General features: G+C 43.6%; 1 protein-coding gene across 1 annotated transcript in view; it reads right to left on the reverse strand.

The window, feature by feature from the left end:
• DMRT1 (doublesex and mab-3 related transcription factor 1) overlaps positions 1-19,502 on the reverse strand; it is a gene marked incomplete at both ends in the record, with an annotated part of 56,822 nt that overhangs the window by 19,955 nt on the left and 17,365 nt on the right. The window contains 2 exons of the mRNA XM_084278620.1: positions 5,826-5,988; positions 15,356-15,639. Coding sequence (XP_084134746.1) covers positions 5,826-5,988; positions 15,356-15,639 — 447 coding nt within the window. The remainder of the gene's footprint in view (positions 1-5,825; positions 5,989-15,355; positions 15,640-19,502) is intronic.

Consider the following 19,502-nt stretch of genomic DNA (forward strand, 5'->3'; position numbering starts at 1 on the left):
CTTTAACTTCAAAATCTGCATATTCAGAAGACTATCCCTCCCTTTTTTTGGTCTTATTTTAAAATTTACTTCTAAAAGATGGATAGCTAGTGGAAAATGACATCTTGAGTTTTCAGCAAACGCTTGTTGCTCTTTCGTCACTAAGGGTAGCATGATCTCGAACAGAGGTCGCTTCTTATGCAACAGATGGAAAGATAGACACACAAAAACCACACAAGCTAAATATTGTTTAAATCCATCAGTTCTAGGTGCACAGTGTTATCCTCCCCACACACTCTGCTGCTCAAACCCCTCCACATTCAAGATGCATTTCAGCAGCTGAGGCTTTACTGAAAAGACACATAGAAGTGCTGCATCTCACACTTCACAACACCCAGACCCCCTGGGGCTACAGAAATAGCTACTCTTTAGCTTATGCAGACTGATGGAGGAGAATTTGGGCTATTTTCTGCTACTATGCCCCACTTCCTAAGTACTTTATTAAGACAGCTCTATCACTGCACCTTCTCAGCTGGCTGCAAAAGCAAGCTGAGATGCAAGGCTTCTTTTCTGATCTTTGGGGTAATTTCTTAGCCATACCAAAACAGCCCACTTTGTTACAGTGCCATCTGTGCAAACAATGTCCATGAAAAGCACTTCCAAGTTCAAGGACGTGGTCTCAAAACCTTTGTGCATACCAGGACTCCCTGATCGCTCTGGAGTGTTGCTCTTATCTTGCATGGCATTTCAAGGGCGCAAGTTCATGCAAAAATACCACAGGTAGGAAACCTCAAAAAAGGGACATTACTTCAACAGTGGTAACCCAGTCTGACAGAAACGTCCAACCCTCCCCCGCACCCCCTGCCCTTACCCCCCCATGTTTCTGGTGCACAGCATTCCTTGCATTCCACCAATGCTTTGGGTGAAATGAAACTTTTTTGTCTTAGGCAAGGAGACTGTTTCCAACATGCCCTTGACTGCAAAACTACTACTGGAAGAAACTTTTTACAGAGCTGCTCCATAGTTCAGGTGGGCTTCTCCAATGGCTCACAACTGTTTTCAATACAGTACCCACACTGCCAGAAAGAAGAATGAGATTTTAAATGTAGACCCTGGAAAATCTGTGCTGAAGTGATTTACACATCTGTAAAACTGGGGATACCAGTTATTTAACTTCTAAACAGGACTGACTCTTCAGAAAGTGTTGGAATCTGTTCCACTAATAAAGAAACTCTATTACCAGAAATGTTCTGCTCCTTTGGAAAGATGCTGTTTGCTAATTTAAACAAAATTGTTAACCTTTTTTGGATCAAAATGAACAAGTTATACCAGTTGTTCTCATTTGTGTTTGGGAGGAGTTTCAGGTTCTTGCTTTACGTTCAAGCTGGAATTACAGCACTGCTCCAGTGCTTCATTTCTTATGTTTCCAACTATCCTGACACTCAGACATGAAAATAAGAATTCTAATACAAATTCAAATCCATTCAGCAGCTACAGCAACATTTTGAATGCCTAACATCTCTTTCATCACGAGCACAGACCCACAGAATAACCAGCTCAACATTTCACATAATAGCAGTCTTCCAATACCTGAAAGGTGCCTGCAAGAAAGCTGGGGAAGAACTGCTCACAAAGGCATGCAGCAGTAGGACAGGGGATAACAGTTTTAACCTAGAAAAGGGAAGATTTAGGTTGGGTATTAGGAAAAAATCTTCAATAGGAGGGCAGTAGATCACTGCAACAGGTTGCCCAAAGACGTTGTGGATGCCCCATCCCTGGAGATACACAAGGTCAGGCTTGATGTGGCTCTGAGCAACATGATCTAGTGAAGATGTCCTGCAGATTACTGAAGGGGTTTGGACTAGATGACTTCCAAAGGTCCCTTCCAACCCATGATTCTATATTGACAAATAGGAGTTTTTATTCCATGCAAACTTTATGACAACTAATTTGAAGACAAAGGTGTCTGCAAAGAGAACGATGTTTTTCCTTTGCACGCCTCTGTTCAAATGCTAAACTTTTCTAACAGTGCCCCAAACCTGGAAGCTACTCCCATATAGGTAAGCAAATGCTCAACTTTTACTTAGTGGGAACAGGATCCAGAGTGAGGCTCCTGGTCCTGACCCAAGCATGCGCTTTCTTGCTCTCTCAAACCAAGGTCCTGTGCAGGGTATTTCACAAATCTAAGCACAGGAGACGTCTGATTAAAAATCAGTGGAAGGTACCATGCAGTTCTGGGCACTGATCCAATACTGCAAAGCCCCATTTCAAGCAAACAAACAAAAAGCACCTGTCTGACAGACATCAATGGGAATAAGGCACTTGGCTCTTGGAGATGAAATACTCTGTTGTGATGCATTCTCACTCCTCCACCTCTTGCACAAGGCTCACTCAGCTTCTTCCAAAAAAGAGACATGTTTTGAAGTATGCTCTGTAAGCACAGGCATTGTTAACAACCTCTCACACATCTTCTCCTCTCACTGTCCTTGTTTTAAAAACCTAGCAACAAAGTAGAAAAAAAAAAAAAAAAGAGAGGGACAATCCCTTGGAAGGAGAGTACAGAATTCCTCTCCTATCTGGAAATGATTCTGTAAAACTTAGAACCTGGTCATCTAAGACAGCTCTCTAAAGCATCCTTTTGCTATTTGTCCCTGGTTCCTTTTCTCTTTCTACGCAATTTTTTTCCAGTTTCAGTTGGAAGGGCAGCAGCTGTGCTTAGTTGGAAGCAAACACATTTTACTTAGAACCACTTCAAACTGCAAGGAGGTTGACTGATGGTGTTTGTCCATTCAGAAAATGTCAGCCCATTACTATATGCAACACACTGTAACATGGTATGACCAAATGTCAGAAGCCTTCTGAGAACTTAACATCATTCATAAAAACAAAGAAAGTGTAAATCAGTGGTCTGCTAGCTCATCTCTCCTCCCTTTGAACAGAAGTTAACAGCAAGTTAACTTAGCAGAACAAAACTAATGAAATAGTCTGATTGAAATACTAACTGAGATAATATATGAACTGGCAAAACCTCTATAAAGCTACAACTGAAGTGTGTGTAATAGACTGCATGTGTTGTAAGACCATCTCTGATTTGTGGCTGGGAATTCTATAAATATTTTTGTTAAGAGATACAGATTTCTGATATTTTGGCTGTAAAATGAGATTTTTTTTTTTATTTTGACCTGGTGCTCGTCTCCATGCACTGTCACCTTCCTGTAAAATTTCTCGATTAACCATACACAAGTCTTGACATAGACCTTAAAAAATAGTTATGGACTTGAGGCAGGAATTATTAGGTGAAGTTTTACAGTCTGCATTACATAGCAGGTAAGGTTAGATGACCCTGTTCACTTCTGGACCTAAAAATCTATGGGCTTGTATTCTTAGAAAGGAAATGGGGCTCTAAACATGGTTACCATTTCAACCGCAGAAAAGGAAGGATGAGTAAAATATGACTTGCTCATCTAGAACATGTATTAGAGGTGTCCTTACAAGTAACAATCACTAACCTGTGGAAACATGCCACCGGTACAGGCAGTTCAGCCCAACAATCAATCGGGAAACATGAGAACGTGTCTCTCCTATGAGACAACACCTGCAGCATGAGCAGTCAATGCTTGGGGCAAATGGACCACCATCCTTAATGCTGCTTACAGCCTGCTGGCTGACTCAGCACTCACACAGGTGACAGTAAGAGGCAAAACCCCTGAAACCCTCGGAGAACTATGAAAAATCCCAGAAGAAAAATGTCATGTGAGTGTAAGTCATTGATTAACAGCATGAGAATATTATTTTGTCTGTAGACAGAAAAAGTAAAAGCAGTCATCTCTAAAAAAAAAAAAAAGGAAAAAGAAAGAAGCTTCTAAGAAGCCCATGAAATGGGTACAGTCCTCCTCAAATGTTCCAAGTTTCTCAAAAAAATAGTGGTGCTGCTTTCACCTACTAGCTCCCTGCTATGGAAAAACACTTCTTCAGAGTCTGGAAAATGCCATTTGATTTCAGTAAATTACATCTCACTGCTTGTCGGTTTCTGATTGATGGTGTAACTTAGGGAACAATATCTGTGTGTGGAATACTGTCTGGAGAAGTAGTCAGGGATTATTGAAAATACAGTATTTATGCAGTTTAAAAATCAGTGGCACATTACGCACAACTTTTTTCCAGAGTGATGAAAAATTACTGAAGTGCATTTGGGAACAAAGGGTATAGGGTCTTTTGTCTATTTGTAAGAACACTCGACTGGTAAGACTTCTGAGTTAGTAGTGATGGATGCAAGAAAAAGCATCAACTGCAGTTGAGCATAAAGCCAACCACGTCTCCAGCCAATGGGCAGAAAGGAAGACGTCACTGTTCAGAAAACAGGGAAGAAAATAAAACTGAAGAAAAGAGAAGGAAAATGAACCAAGGACCACTAATTTCTCTAAGCCATTTAGAACCACTGGAGAAGGAGAAAAAGTCTAAAATTCCATCATACCATGATGTATCTGATACGTCATCGCTAGTTGGAAGACTTTCAAAAAACAGCCACTACGCAAGAGCAGCCACCTCCTCAGTGTAAGTCATCTGCAGTTACTGAATTCAAGGGCTTAGTGATGATTTACACCAGCTGCAAGTGTAACTTTATATGTACTTCACCTTCTGAAACTTCATTTGAGTTTTTAAGGTCCTGTCATGACACAATGAACGCAGTTTTCACCACAAAAACCCAGCAACAGACACCAGGACATCAGCCACAGAAAGGCCATGACTGAAAACAATTATGGAACCTACGCAACATACATTCTTCCATCAGATATAAAGATTAATTTCCATGTATAAGTGCATCAGAGAAGCAGATGAGGATGGATGTTGTTGGTAGTGTGTCACTCTGTGCAAAAACCACACCAAAAAACCACCACAAAAAACTTGGCAGGTGTTAGGTAAACAAAATAATTCCCACAGACCATGTAAAATTAACCTGCCAAATGCACTGCTACAGAAAAAAAAAGAAAGATGTGAGAAGCTTACTGAAGGGTTAGTTCAATTCATGAAGCACAGGTCTGCTGCTGGTAACTGAGATCAGTGGTTCAGAGGCAATCAATAGCTCAGGATGCCTTTGAATGCTGTACGTGTGTAAGGATTTTGGCTATAGCTAGTAGGATCACCCTACTTTTTCTCTGTTTCTCGTCTTGTTTTGCTAACATCCACTACTATGCTGTTCTAGGTACACCAAAGCAGCTAGGCAGAATTTGGTTCATTCAACCTTCTCCTGGATCAAGGAACAAGAAAAACACTGTCAAAACTATAATGTAAACTCACCAGTGCCTTCCCGGAAATTATCTGAGGTTACAGTAAGCCTTTAAACTGCCAAGAAACACTGGATGTGCGAAGAAACATTTATCTGCAATAGTCTTAAATGAAGTAATACAGTGCAACATGCAAGGAAACAAGGAAGCAAATCTGCAAAGGGTTTTACAAATCTTCAGTGGGAGGCCAGTGGAGAAGGTCATTTTCTGAGAAGAAAATAGAGAAAAGACAATGTTTTGGCTGATGCGAAGATAATTATTTCTTGCACTAGAGCTGGATGGTAAACACCTCAACTGACACTCTGTAAAACTTGAGACGTACACACAAGCAGAAAGGTACTGACTAACTGCACTCCTGAACCATGAAGATTTCTGAAGTACGTGCCTGTACTACTCTACAGTAACAGCCCTTGCCACCACACTACAAGCCTTCCAAAATCCAGCCACTGTCTTGTAAATACCTGCATTCTGATGTCTAGCTTCCTTCCCATCAGCAGCCCACATCTTCTGGCAGCCCATCCCAACCAGTGCAGTGCCCGATGTCCCGGTGGGTGCACTTACCTCTCGCTTTTGACTCCGAATAGGAGGGATTGTCCTCAGAGGTCAGGATTTGGGGGAAGCACGTAGGAGCACCAACCCCCTGTCCCAGGTAGGAAGCAGGTGGGTAGTAGGAGCACATGCGGTACTGGGAGCTGACGGTGTGGTGACCCTCCATGCCCTTCACCTGTCAGGGAGAGAAGTAAACACCAGCCTGTGAAAGCTGAGCCCCAGCACCACGTGGGCACCCCTTTGCCCCACATGCACACACCTTTTAAAGAGGTCATGGTGTGGGGGTAGATGGTGAAGCCCTGACACACTGCCCCTGCGTTTCGCTTTGGCGAGCTCATGGCATGCCCACACTCAGTTACAGGTGAGCTGGTGTGGTACAGGATGTCACCTAGCAGCAGCAAGCAGCAACAACAGACCTGTCTGGTTTGTCTTACCTCAGGTGACACCGCATCTAGCACACAAGCATGTTAACCTTCACTGCAAGAAGCTTCCTGGCAAGCCATAGAATAGTATCATAGAATGTGTTAGGTTGGAAGGGACCTTTAAAGATCAGCTAATCCAACCCCTCTGCAGTGAGCAGGGACACCTTTAACTAGATTAGGTTGCTCACACGAAGTCCCTTGCTTATGGCACAGACAACACCATGGGAAGCTTTCCAGACTCTCAACTGCACACACTTGGCCAGTGTGAAAGATGAAGTATTCATACAGTCCCTACACCTCCCTGAAACTAACCCATCTCAGATTGGCAGCAACTGCTCTGCCAGAGACCTACTGGGTGGGGCTAAATCCTGGATAGTCCTACTGACTGATTCACTTGGGACACACTCCATGGCCTCTGGGCAGTGACACATGCAGAAAAACACATCATGTGAGAGGGCAAAGTGTTCTGGTTTACCCAGAGAAACCAAGTTGTGAAAAGATTACAAGGGAAGCCTGCAGTGGAGCCACAGCAGAACACCAGCCAGCAGGTCTGCTGTGTCAGTACGGTGCCCACCAGACAACCCCTTATCCCTCCAGCAGCCTGCAGCAGTGGACTGCACTACTCCAGTGCCCTGAAATAATCCAAACTGATCTCTGAGAGGCAGCAATGCTTTTTACAATTTTTGTTTTATAAGAAAACTACCATATGCTATTATTTGTTCCAAAGCCCTACAGTGTAATGTGGCTACCATGCTCCAAAAAATGCAGCAAAACACAGGATTAGGATTTTCCACATTAAAGGTAACACTACCTCGTCTCCCTAGGTCTGGTGGACAGTGAATGATTGAAAGATGGAAAGCTTCCAGGCAGGTAAAAAGTATGAGTTTTGTATGAGGTATAAAGGTAGCAGTGCCAGCAGTAATGCACATCCAGCTATGCCACTTGACAACAACCCTTCAAGCAGAAGTGCCTGATAGCCTTTTCAGCTGCATCTCAGCTTATTCAGAGGAGCTCTGTTTGCTCCACTGCAGTTCCTTCAAGTCCTAGTCAGCCCCGCGTCAAGCCCTGCCCCATAGTCCTTCCCAGGATGCAAAGCTCAGATTTGGTGAGCAGCAGATGCAGGGGTGAACCTGCTGCCCAAGGAGACCACCCCACACAAGCAGACCCGTGGATAACATACTGGCAGAAGGAGCCACTAGCACATCCTAGCAAAACAACCATATTGCCATCACCCTTTGTTTTCCACAAGTCCCTTTAAATTCATTTTAGTATGCCTGTCTGGAAATAACATGTCACAAGTGGCACTGGGTACTCTCTGAGACAAGATTGTTGCTGGTGCTCTCTTGAAACAGAGTGCAACATCTCGCTTTCCATGTGGAGCCAGGTTTGCAGTGAGACTAAGTGCCAAGAGAGAGAGGTGGCTCTTTACAGGAGGCAAATTGCAGCTCTGTCCATCTTCTGACAGCAGCGCAGTCACATGTACCAAGGGACTATCAGGACACCCTTTTAGTCTGTGAAAGTAAGAGTTTTTCTATTAGAAATTAAAGCAATATTTAAAGGGTGGTATTTTTTAACCATCTTCACCCTATACATGCAGAAAAAGTTCAAAATGCACTGAAGTTTCATCCATGATAAAAAATAAATTGGCCTTAAAAAAGTTTAATGTGTCATCCCAAGAGACCCTGAACTCAGAAGAGCCACAGACATCCCCTCTACTGTTCTGAAAAAAAATAGTCTCCTCTTGGAATCAGCCATCTGTGCTTTGCACTGATTCTCTCCACAAAACCCAGGCTGCCTCTGCCCTGGAATTACAGATCGGCAACACGAACTTCCCAAAACCTTAGTCCAAAGGCCATTTTGAATCTGCACACCTGCTAGCTCAACGGCTTTGCGGGGAAAAAAGAAAAGCCATCCAACTCCTCTCTGCCTGCTGTTTTTCCACACAGCATCTTCCTTTCCTTGGTGGGGCAGGGCTGATGTCTTCACATCTGCAACTCTTCCCCGTAAAAGTGCAATGAAGGAAAAGTTGCCTGCAGGAGACAGCATTATTTCAGCTGTAACAAAATGGAGGGATCACTCCCTGGCACTGAAAGGACATTTCCTCTCCCTGCAGAGTGGATGCAGTGACCTGTTTCCTTTCAAACCTTTTTTTAGGGGTTTTCTCCATTTCTTAAAAAAACAACTCACCTAAAATCTCTGGATGCAATGAATTATTACTACTACTATTATTAGTGTGTGGTAGCTGGCTAGCAAGAGACATGTTTTATAATCTTATTACCCACACCAAGTCTATGAACCACAGTTCGACCGACAGCCAGACACTTGGCTCTGCAGAGAATATGCTGTGTATTAACCACTGAAGAAAATCTAAAAGCTTTTGGTTTTGTTTTATTAACTGTTTAGAATACACACTGCAGTAAATATGAACCATAAGGTTTCCTTTTTATAGTGCTTAGCAACCCTATTTTACAGTAACAATAAAAAAAAACCCCAGTCATAAAAATTCTTGACCTTAGAGCTGAATTAAAAAGGGGGCTTAGGAGATCATTACCCCATGAGAAGGTGCATTTGCTTTGCATTAACTCCTGCAGCTCTGGAGAGTCCTTGCACATTTTGGGGTGCTAGAAAGGGATATAAAACCAGCCTGGAGGCTCTGGAATATTCAAATTATTTCTAACCTGGGCCAGTTCAGCCTTCCAAACACTATAGCCATGTGCCAGGTTTGGGATTGTCCCATGGGTCCTCCCCTGAGGAAATGCTGGGGTAGTGGAGGGATCACAGGAGGAGATGCCTGTCCCTCTCGTGTCTCCCCCTGCCTCCTTCACCCCTTTAGCACTACAACTTCCAGGCCAAGACAAGCAAGGGCTGTGACAGCCCAAGAAGCCACTATGGTTTCTATCACCACAGGCTATGTGCCATCAGAACAAGGCACACTTTAGGTGAGGGAAGGGAAGCGCCTTCACTTGCTCTTTGTAGAGAGCAAGCTGAGCTCCTGAGTTGGGCACCTGAGCTGCTCACTGACAGTGATGCACTGCTCATGCCCTGCCCTAGGCGTAGCGCTGATACACCACGTATCTCACTGACTTCAGTGGGAGACACAAAATGATGGGAGAAGCACATGTGGCCTATTTAACACTTACTGGTTCCCCTGCATTGCACAACACAGCACACAGTAACTTTTTAAAGGATTCAAGCACCAGCAGGATGCTTGTAACTCACAAATAAATAAATATGACCTGATTAAAAGACCGCACACAGAGTGGAAATTCTTTCTCTGTTCCCTTGTAAAGCCAATATGCAGAATCCAGAGAGAGCTACAGCTCATCCACAAGCAGGTAAGCTGGAAACAGGATTGGTCCATCACTGACCACAACAGTCAGTGCAGCCCTACAGCAGTGCCCAACAGTGACAGAATACATAGCAGAAGACAGGGAAACATAAAGGAAATGCTCTTGCACCAGTTCACACCATTCTTGCAAAAAAAGCTTTCTCAAAGCTGGTAGAAGAGCAGTGTAAAGCTCAGCTCCTCCTACCAAGCTTTTGGCAGCACCTGCATAACCTCTACACAGCTTCTTTATGGAGGAAATGTTGAGGAGAGGAGATGGCCAAACCAGAGACAGAAAACAGGCAAGGCACAAGTGCTAGCTCACTTCTTCCAACCTTAGAGGCCAGAAAATGGTCCTGCCCTTCCCCGATGATTTATTCAGACAAAGCATCACCCAGGTTATTCTTTTACTTGCAGAAACTGCCACTGGCATCAGGGTGGAAATCCAGACATCGAGAATCTCCACTCTGTCACCTGCAGGCTGCAGTGCATGACTGCGGGCAAGTTATTTAACACTTCCCTCCCTCAGTTTCCCCAGCTGTAAGCCAGGGTTGCCACCACTCTCCCATCTTGCAATGCTACTGCCCACGAGCTGACCCCTCTTAACTACTTCTGCACTCACGCTGCCCAAGGTGGCTTTGTTTTGTTCCTCAAACCAGCTAAGCGTATCTTGCAGCACGAGGAAAAAACGAGTCTATGATACCCTGCCTTGACTTACTTTGATTCTAGCACAGAAAATACAAGAGACATCTATATCTGTCCCTTCTTGATAGACAAACTTAATTAACCTTTGCTATTCTGTTCCAACCTATTCTTTTAGACAAAGGCAGTGACCCATAAACAATATGTTACCATCAGAATCTCAACTGCGGTGACACCTAGAGATATAGCCCTATCAGCAGTATCGGAAAATAAACCGCTTAGATTAGCTCCTCCAAGAAATATGGATTGCATTCATGTCACACATGAGCTGTCAGAAACATTAGGATACTTTTAGCATAAATCTGTAGTGTGAAGGGTATGTTATGAATACAGTATATAATGCACTGCTTACACATAAAATTGGGATTATGTTGGGTGACTTGCACAATGTGCATATATTTACACACACTTTACACATTTTAAACCTGTTTCTGGAGAGTTAGACCACACAATTCTGTGAGAAGGCAGCCAGGCTTACTGGAGGAAAATCTGATAGAAACTAGAACAGGTCACAGAAGTTTAAGAGAGTGCTCTTTTTCACTAGCAAACAGCCCTTCTTAAAGAGTTCAAACTGCTAGCTGCCTAATCACAGCCACACTGTTCTGGACTTAATAAGACAGTTTTGTATGTTTGCAACTTTTTAAGAAATCCTTGAAAACCAGTTTCCCACCTCAGAAATACTACTGAATTTCCAAATGGTAAACGTAATTCCTGTATTAGAAAATGAGTTAAAATATCTCTGTCTGACTCTCAACAACACTTATTTAATGTTTTAGTTCTAAACTGGTTTATGGAAAGAATAAAAAGGTTGAGGTTTTGGAAGTGAGAATATAGCGTGAGTGTAATTTCATTACATAAAATTATGGAATTTGCCCCAAACCTCCTGGCCAGTCTTAACCTTTCTCTGAAGCAGGATCGCTGGAGTTACCAGAGTAACAAAGAAAATGCAGCTATTGGTCCCCAGGTGTGCTGGGCACATTCTGCACCTTGTAGATTTTTAATAGTCCTGCTGAGAGAACCAGGAGAGTTTTAACACTTTTTGTGGAGTATATTGATGGACAAGGAGTCACAATTACCCTTACGGTGAGGGTCACACCCCAGCAATTTCACTTGTCCATCCAGGCTTTACTTTTGTAGTGGTAGGGAAGACTGCAGTCACCCCATCATTTTCCAGTTGCTGTCCCTAAGCAGGTTGCAGTGAGACCAGTTTCAGAAGCAGCAACTTCTACCATATACCAGCACGCTCTGACTTGCAGTACTAATGTTGGTGAACTCATCTAACTGAATTGGACTGAATGCAAATAAATTCCTGTTGTAATGAACAATTATGAGAACTTCCAGGGAGGGTGCAGATGCTCACACAGAACTGGAGTGAAAGGAGATGCACAGTAACCACCATATTTGCTATGTTTCCCCTCCAACCTAAGCTTGTCTTTTTTTCAGGTTCAACATCAGACATATCCCATTCCCTGCCTTAGAGCTGGCAAAAGCAACAAAATATGCATGACTAAAGAGGTCTTGACCAAAACTACCATCTTCATCATGCTTATCAAATCATGACAGATACAGCTTCTGGCATAACTGCATACAAATGAACGAAAGCTACACAGAAATATATATATATATTAAAAAAAACCAAAAAACCTGTACCTCTAGGAATCCACTCAAGTACATGATCCTCTGCAAAGAACAAAGACTAATGAAATCTGACATTAATCTACATTAAAGATTCAGTGATTCAGTTTATTTGCCAAGGCTCAATGATGCATTAATCCTCATCCCATCCCACACATACTCACGTTTCCTCCCCAGCTTTTCTTCCTTGCTCCCTAAATTCTGAAACAGCAGACAGCTGGGCTGCTCAAGGCCTTGCTTGCATCCAGAAGTTATCTTACGCAACTCTCCTTGTGTGGTTACAGTTATTCAGGACAAACAAGACTGTACCCACAGAGCCTGGAAAGGGTGGTGTCTTGTCTACACTGCTTAAACTAGGGTGTCTTCCAGTGAGCATGCAGGTGGCTTATACCAACAAAGAAAACCTGCTGTGGGCTCACAGCTTAGCAAACTGCCCTGATATGGTTACAGCAGGCACTGCACAGCTATTATCCTGGTAAAGCAGCAGAATCAAAAAGCTTCATCAGAACAGTTACAGCACTACCGGTCATGTAAGCAGACTCACTTGTACTGAAGACTGGTTAAAAAAGCCTGAGCATGTAAAAACTAAACCCAGTCAGTACAGACAGTCTGGCAAAAATTCCTGTAGGAAAATCCCTGGTCCCTCTAGAGAACCTGCACAGGTTTGCCAGTAAAAGCCCCTGAAGGTGTAAACAATGTCTGATTCCTCTTTGTGGACCATGCTCTGAAACTCTCCTGTTACTCCTTACTGTGTTTGACAGAGAAACTCATTCATCCTTCTCCATTTAACACTGTCTTTCTGTGATCTTCCCTTGCACAGAATCGATGCTGAACCACGGGCATTAGCTGAGAGCTCGTTCACCTTACCACGCAGTATTTTACAACTTCAGCATCACTGCACCCACTGCCATCAAACATTATCTAGTCTAGCTCTCACTAAAACTTTTCATGATTATTTGTGCAATGTTATGCTGTCATAACAGTATGCAAACACCGTGATTTGTAACTCTTCCAGCAATAACAATTCTTCTTGTGGATCAGATAGATCTGCCTCTGAGCAACTACTTTAAGTTGCATGACACTGACCTTGAACTACCTTCAGCCCTACTGAACAGGAGAGGTGGGTCCCAGTTTCAGGCCACTAAGAAGCTGAGGAGATGTCACTTCTGCAGGCAGAAGGCACTACTTCCAGTCTTTCTGCCCAGACGTCTCACCAGGACTGCACTGACAGATCTCAAAAGGTTTGGCTGGGAGAAATTAAAATCTTAGGTGAAGTAAATCACCAAATTCATATGGAGGGCAATGGAACTCTGTGGTACATCCCAACCAGTGCTTGGAGCTTGACAGTGGAAGGAAAATGGTCCTTTATGACTACAACCAGCTTTTTTCCTTAACTCACTCACTATCTCATGATTCTGAGTGGCATTTAAGCACAAGTTAGTTACACATTCTGCAGGACCTCAAGAGAAAAATGCATGGAAGACACTAAAACTTTTTTCTTTATGGGGTGAACAGCTCCCCTGGTCAAGACTTCTCACAAATACAGTCTAGTTTCAAATAACAGTACAAGACAACAGAATTGATGGGACACCATTTTCATTGCAAGGTAACGTATTTTAAGATACCTTCATGTATCTTTCTTCAACACTATACGATAGGATAGGCAATACCTGTAATTTACTTTCCTTTTTCCCAAGCAAGTAAAATCACATAAGTCTCTACTGGCCGGAGGAATGATGAAGTGTGGGACTAGCAGCCTGCAAGAATGCTATTTTCACAAGATGAAATGTTGCCACTCCTCATTTGTGTTGTGGCAAGTGTCTCCAAGCATCAGGTCTGCAAAGGGCTCTTACATACTAAGTAATGCAAATGTTTCAGAGTAAGTAATTTTCTATCTGTAACACTCTGCTATGACGTGCCCGGTTAACCCAATCAACCAAAATGAAAAAGCTGAAAAACACTGGCTCATTACCACTCACGAAATCTTGTCCCCACCTTGCCTCAACTAGCTCTCCTCCTGGTCGAAGTCAGCAGCTAGAGAGGATGCTATCAACTAACCTACTCAAAAGAGTGTTATTTCCATGTTTTTGAAAGTGATTGCAGTGAAGCCTATCTGAGAGAAGAAAGCTAGACTGAGAAAAGAAAGCTCTTGTGGTGGGCTCACACAACAGAAGGGAGACAGCTCTTTTCCCCATGCAGCTGTATTCATGGTGAAAAAGGGACATGGAATAGCATTAAATGCATACTGCTGTAAAGCCATGAACTTAAAATTCATAGGCCTGCAAGCTGTTGCCCCAGGAGGCCTCTGAATTTTCAGAAGGACCTTTCTCTGAAAAGCAATGCCCAATGACAGGAAAACTTCACTGAAGGTGATGTAGCCTGCTACCATAATTGTAATCGCCCTGGTTCTAGTGTCAGCTCTTTGGTATCAGAACTTAAAATGCCCGTTCAGACTTGGTCCCTGTGTCAGAATTCCTAGAAGAATTCTCTGTCAGTAAAGGGGCTGAGCCATCTGTTCCCTCCAGATAGGACAATCTGGTGTACAATCTTTCATTGCTGAGTGGTTTCACAATAGAGCCTCTGCAGAAGGCAGCCTGCCTTCTCTCTTTGTTCTACATAAGAGGTCTGCTTCTCCTGCCCTTGGATAAGAGACGTAGGCATACGCAGACCCAAAGGGCGTACGTAGCCTCCACAGTTCAATCTCAGACAGAAAAGCACCACTGCAGCTCAAGACAAAACAGCCTCAAGGTCACTAAAATGGCTCCACCTACCTTGCCAAGAATCCCCTGCCTTGGCAGAATTCCCTTTTTTCCAGTCTTCAACCAGTACTGAGTTGGAGGCTACAATTATCCAGCCCTACAGAGGGCTCAGCTGGCTGCATACACTAACTAATGAAGTACACAGAGCTCTAATGTGACCTTCTTAGGCACAGACTGTAACCTGAGGTACCCAAGTCCAAATCACAGGCCCTGGAGCTGACACTGCCAGAACACACCATTAGCAACACATCACCAACACACTGCCCAACAGCATGGTCTCTGGAGTCACTTCAATACCTCGGATGTGAAAGATGGAAAAGAACAGGTTCCTGAAGATCAGAGTCTTTCAGAAACGACACCTGAAGGTCTCAGGATGCTATGCTGGGTAATTCAGTTGGACTCTTTTTTCCAGGAAACTGCCCATAATGTACTATGAGGTAACTAAGAAGATACCATCAAGTGGGTGCTCTTTATCTGTGTTTGCTGCAACCTAGCTATACCTGTATCATTGCTTTCGTTGTGTTGCATCATAACCACCCATTTCAGCTAGCTTTCTCACTGTGGGTCCTAATCTCACCCTGCAATCTGGTTCTGATTTTGCACTGCCATGATACCAGCAAACAGGGTGTCAGAATCAGACCCAAAAAACACCTCATTGTCCCCCTCACTCTTCCATGTAACACCTCTGTAACATCATACCTGCCATGGTTTTCCTGACTGGCTTGGCATGTATGTTGCTGGGAGGCTTCGAAGGCTGTTTTTCATGGTCGACCCTACAATCGTACCCCCAGTCTCACTTGAGGAAGGCTCACTGGCCACTGCCATTTGGTACTGGGAGTAGTTGTACAGATTGTTATAGTAAGGATACAGGGACGGCTGGTAGAAACTGCTGTAGTAGGTGGAGTCCACAACCAAATCAGACGTGCTCTCCAAGTGCCCTCTGCTGGGGATGGCAGGAATGTCCTGAATGAGCATCCGTCCCTCTGGAAAAGAAAAAAAAAACCAAAACAAGTCATTATCAAACGGGAGGGTCCGTGAAGACCACTACCTTTCACCTTCTCATGAGCTACTACTTCTCCTGAAGGATAGACAGAGTAGTAAATAGGAAGAGGTGGGAGCTGAAAGGGAAACATGGCTAGATGCTTGGTGGAAACCCAAGTAAATTGATGTCCACTCAGGGCCCAAGACCACTACCACCTACAAACACTGCAGGCTGCAAAACAGGAGACAAAAACAACTGCCACAGAAAAGCCAATAATTCTAACAAATCATAACACAAACCTAACTCTACTTCCAAATTTAGCTCCGGAATAAAGCTGTGATCCATTGTTCTGCTTTTTATGCTGTAAAAGAGAAACCAAGAGCAAAATCCTCCAACACATTCCCTGCTGGGATACAGATTCCACATGAGACAGAGATTAGGAAGGCAGCTGGCCACAGATCTTCTGGTACGGCTAAGCTATGCTGCACAGATGTATAATTTCCAAAACCTCTGCTATGTCTTTCACAAGAAAAGTGCATCACGAGAGTAATACTTTCCACTAAGAATACTAGTGCTAAGAAGATGGAACCTTTTCATACCAAAACATGAAAGGTGAGCCACAGTGAGGTACCAGCAGCTAAAAGGAGAGGAGGAGAAACCAGCAGGTTTTACTGCAATTTTTTGAAAAGTCTCATGCATTACACTTCCTAACATGGGAAAATATGGGTAAGAATAGAACAGATGGGTCCATAGTTATCCATAAGATCATACAAGCATCCTTGATATCTGTGCTATCTCCAGTGGCTGCTAGTGCTACAGCTCCTTCCTGAAAAAGAAGCAGCGGTGGCAGTGTTGCGCTGTATGAAGTGGAAGATAGGGATTTTGCTTCCTTCTTTTCTCTACCTGCTAGACGTGACTACAGCTTCCATCATTTACCACCAGAGGAGCAAAAGGGCTGACTTGCTTCCACACATACTTCTTGCTGTACAACATCCACCAGTGGTTCAGTGCTCAGGGCCGTTACGAATCCACCGTAACAGTCCTCTGCTTTCCTTCTGCTGTCTCTCCACGCTCCAATACCCTCTACAGTACTATCAGGTGCCATTTCAAGACTCAATATTGAGCTTGTAGAGCCAGTCTCCTTTCATTCAGCCACCCATGTATTCATACTCATAAATCCCCAGGCCTCATCAGCCTGGTGCATTTTTCTCTCATACACAGACGACGACTGAATCTATGGTCTTCCTAACATCCCTGGCACACAACCCTTCTGAGCTGTGGCCACACCACAGTATACGTTCAAGCAAGATTAGCAATAAAACAGGAGCCATGGGAAAGGCAAAGTTCAAGACAGACGCACTGAACTCTGTACAGAACTAGGACTCCTGTGACAGTGCCAGAAAGACAGCCAGAAGAGTTGATTTTCCCCAAATCCCAAGACACAGCAGGCTTCTGAAGCTGGAAAGATGGGCAACATCTGAAAAAGAGCAGGAGAAAGCTGCCACATGCATCGACTCACACATTCCCCTGCGTTCAGGAGGTAATATTTTCTTTGATGTCATGCTTTGGGACAAGTCTCCACTTCTTTTTTTTTTCTAACACATTTGGAAGAAATCCAGTGTTTCTCCTGGGAGAAGGGAGACATCTCATACAAAACAGAGCTTTGTGCGATCTGGACTGTGAGTGGATGTCAGGTGAGACCAGGTGAAAGCATCCCATGGATTACTCTAAACTCCTCGCAGCCTGAAGGCAAGGATGCTTATGGAGACCTGAGCTCCTGCATGCAACAAGTCAAGAGCAGGTTGCAGTCCAGCTCTATGCTCTTACCCCATCCAGCCTGGCTTAATCGTATTATCTCCTACTACTAATGATACCTCAATACATACACATAGATACACAATACCTCGTGTATCTACGACGTGTAGAACATGCACACCTGTGAATACATTAAGGAGAAAGTTTTGCTGTTAGTGGAGGAAGTCCTCAAAATCTTGACTTTTTTCCTGAACAATGAAAGCTCAGGAAGAAAAGGAGGTAAGATCAGCCACTACCTACATGGGGTAACTTTAAAGAAGAGCTAAGTGCCAAGAGGAGCAGAATTAAAGGCCAAAGAAACAAGCTACACTGTTCTATCAATGAAACAAGACAGTTGGAGATAATGCTTAGAGATGATTTCATGTTTATTCTTTACCCAGGTGAGTTTTTGCCTTACCCATGCCAGTTCTCCCCGGCTGAAGTCTGCTAGACAGCTGGTAGGCAAGCACACTGCTTCTGGGATGCAGCATCCTCAGACATGGCCACTGTTTGCAGAATAAGGCAGATCTATTGGAAGCAATGGCTTTAACTTAACTTTAACTAAATGGGGTTCCTCTGTCTGGTCTCTGGCCTGTACCTCTAATTCTCAACTCCTACATGCAGGCTGAACCTTTCCACAGCCTCACCTCCAACTACCCAGTGAGCAAGGTGTCCTCCTCAAATGAGGTTTCCAGCCCACAGCTGTATTTTCCACCAGCAAGGAGAGAATACCAAGGTTACAAAAGCAACTTTCAGCTGGTTTTTGTTTCTCAAATGTAATTCAATATGGCTGAATGGCTCTGCTGGCAAGGAGAGGGTCCTCCCCGGCCTCTGAGCTTGACGCATTACAACACCTGCATATGAGGGGCAGCCCTGAAGTTCATTGTTCTAAGGGGAGCAATTTTTGAGAGGAATTAAGCTCTCAACAAGGCAACTGGCTGCTCCACCATCAGACTCACACTCTGCCCCTCCACCTGTCTTTAAGACTGCAAGAGCTGGGCTCACAGCTTAGCTGTCTTCACCATGTACATGGAGAGACTGAGTGGTAAAATTCTTGCTCAGCTTTTGGAACACCAAATCTACAAGGCAAGGCCATCAGAGGCTTTTTGTGTGCAATCAACACTTTCAGAGTGAGGCAACGCTATCTTCACGCAGTTGTGCCCTTGGATCTCTAAGCTCTTTTCTATGTCTTTACTAATTCCCGTAAAGAACTGATGCTACTTTTTTTGCACTATGTACACAGTGTGAAATATGGCCCATTCTTTCATAGAAGATCAATATGATGCACAATAAATACTGTTATTGATCTTGCAGTATTGTAGACGACTCTCCAGCTCTATGGTATATTAATAGTAGTTAACCAGTAATTCATTTCAGGATGGCTGGGATTTTCTTTTAAGTAAGGTGAGTTCTTGGGGTCAGTTACACATATGGGTCTCATACATTCGGTAACCTATGAGGAACTCCTGCCTTCACTTAGCAGAGCATGGTGAAAAACAGTGGTCCAGTTCTCAGTTAATGTAAACCAGTCTCAGACCATTTACCTCAATAAAGCTATGGTGATTTACACGAATTGCAGATATGCATGGCAAAATCACCACAGAAGGCAGTATATAGACCATTTTTTCCCTTTTTTTTTGGGAGGAGTGAGGAGAAATGTCAGGGACTTTGCAGGATTTTCTATCATCATCTCTATTTCACAGATCAAAATGTTTGCCTGAGAAAGGCAAACACTGAAGTAACATTAACTGATTCTGTATTTAAGCATGGAGTATCTTCTATCCCTACCACTACTGTTCGGGGCCAGTTACACACCTTACTATACACTGGTAACAGTAATTTAAACATGCCTGGGTAAGACTCTGATGCTGAGGTCAAATGCCACACTTTCTCAGCATCTAAAACAGGATGGTAGCACCAAACTGCCTACTGGGAATGGAGAGACCACACTTGTGAATCTGGGGAAGAATATTAGCTTGGGACACGCACAGCATGCACATCAGGACTGTTTTAAAAATCAAGATAGCACAGTCATGCTTCAATGTCTGGGAATGTGCAGTGGCATGGTTC

The sequence above is a fragment of the Gallinula chloropus genome (assembly GCF_964237585.1).
Source record: "Gallinula chloropus genome assembly, chromosome: Z".
Classification (NCBI taxonomy): domain Eukaryota; kingdom Metazoa; phylum Chordata; class Aves; order Gruiformes; family Rallidae; genus Gallinula; species Gallinula chloropus.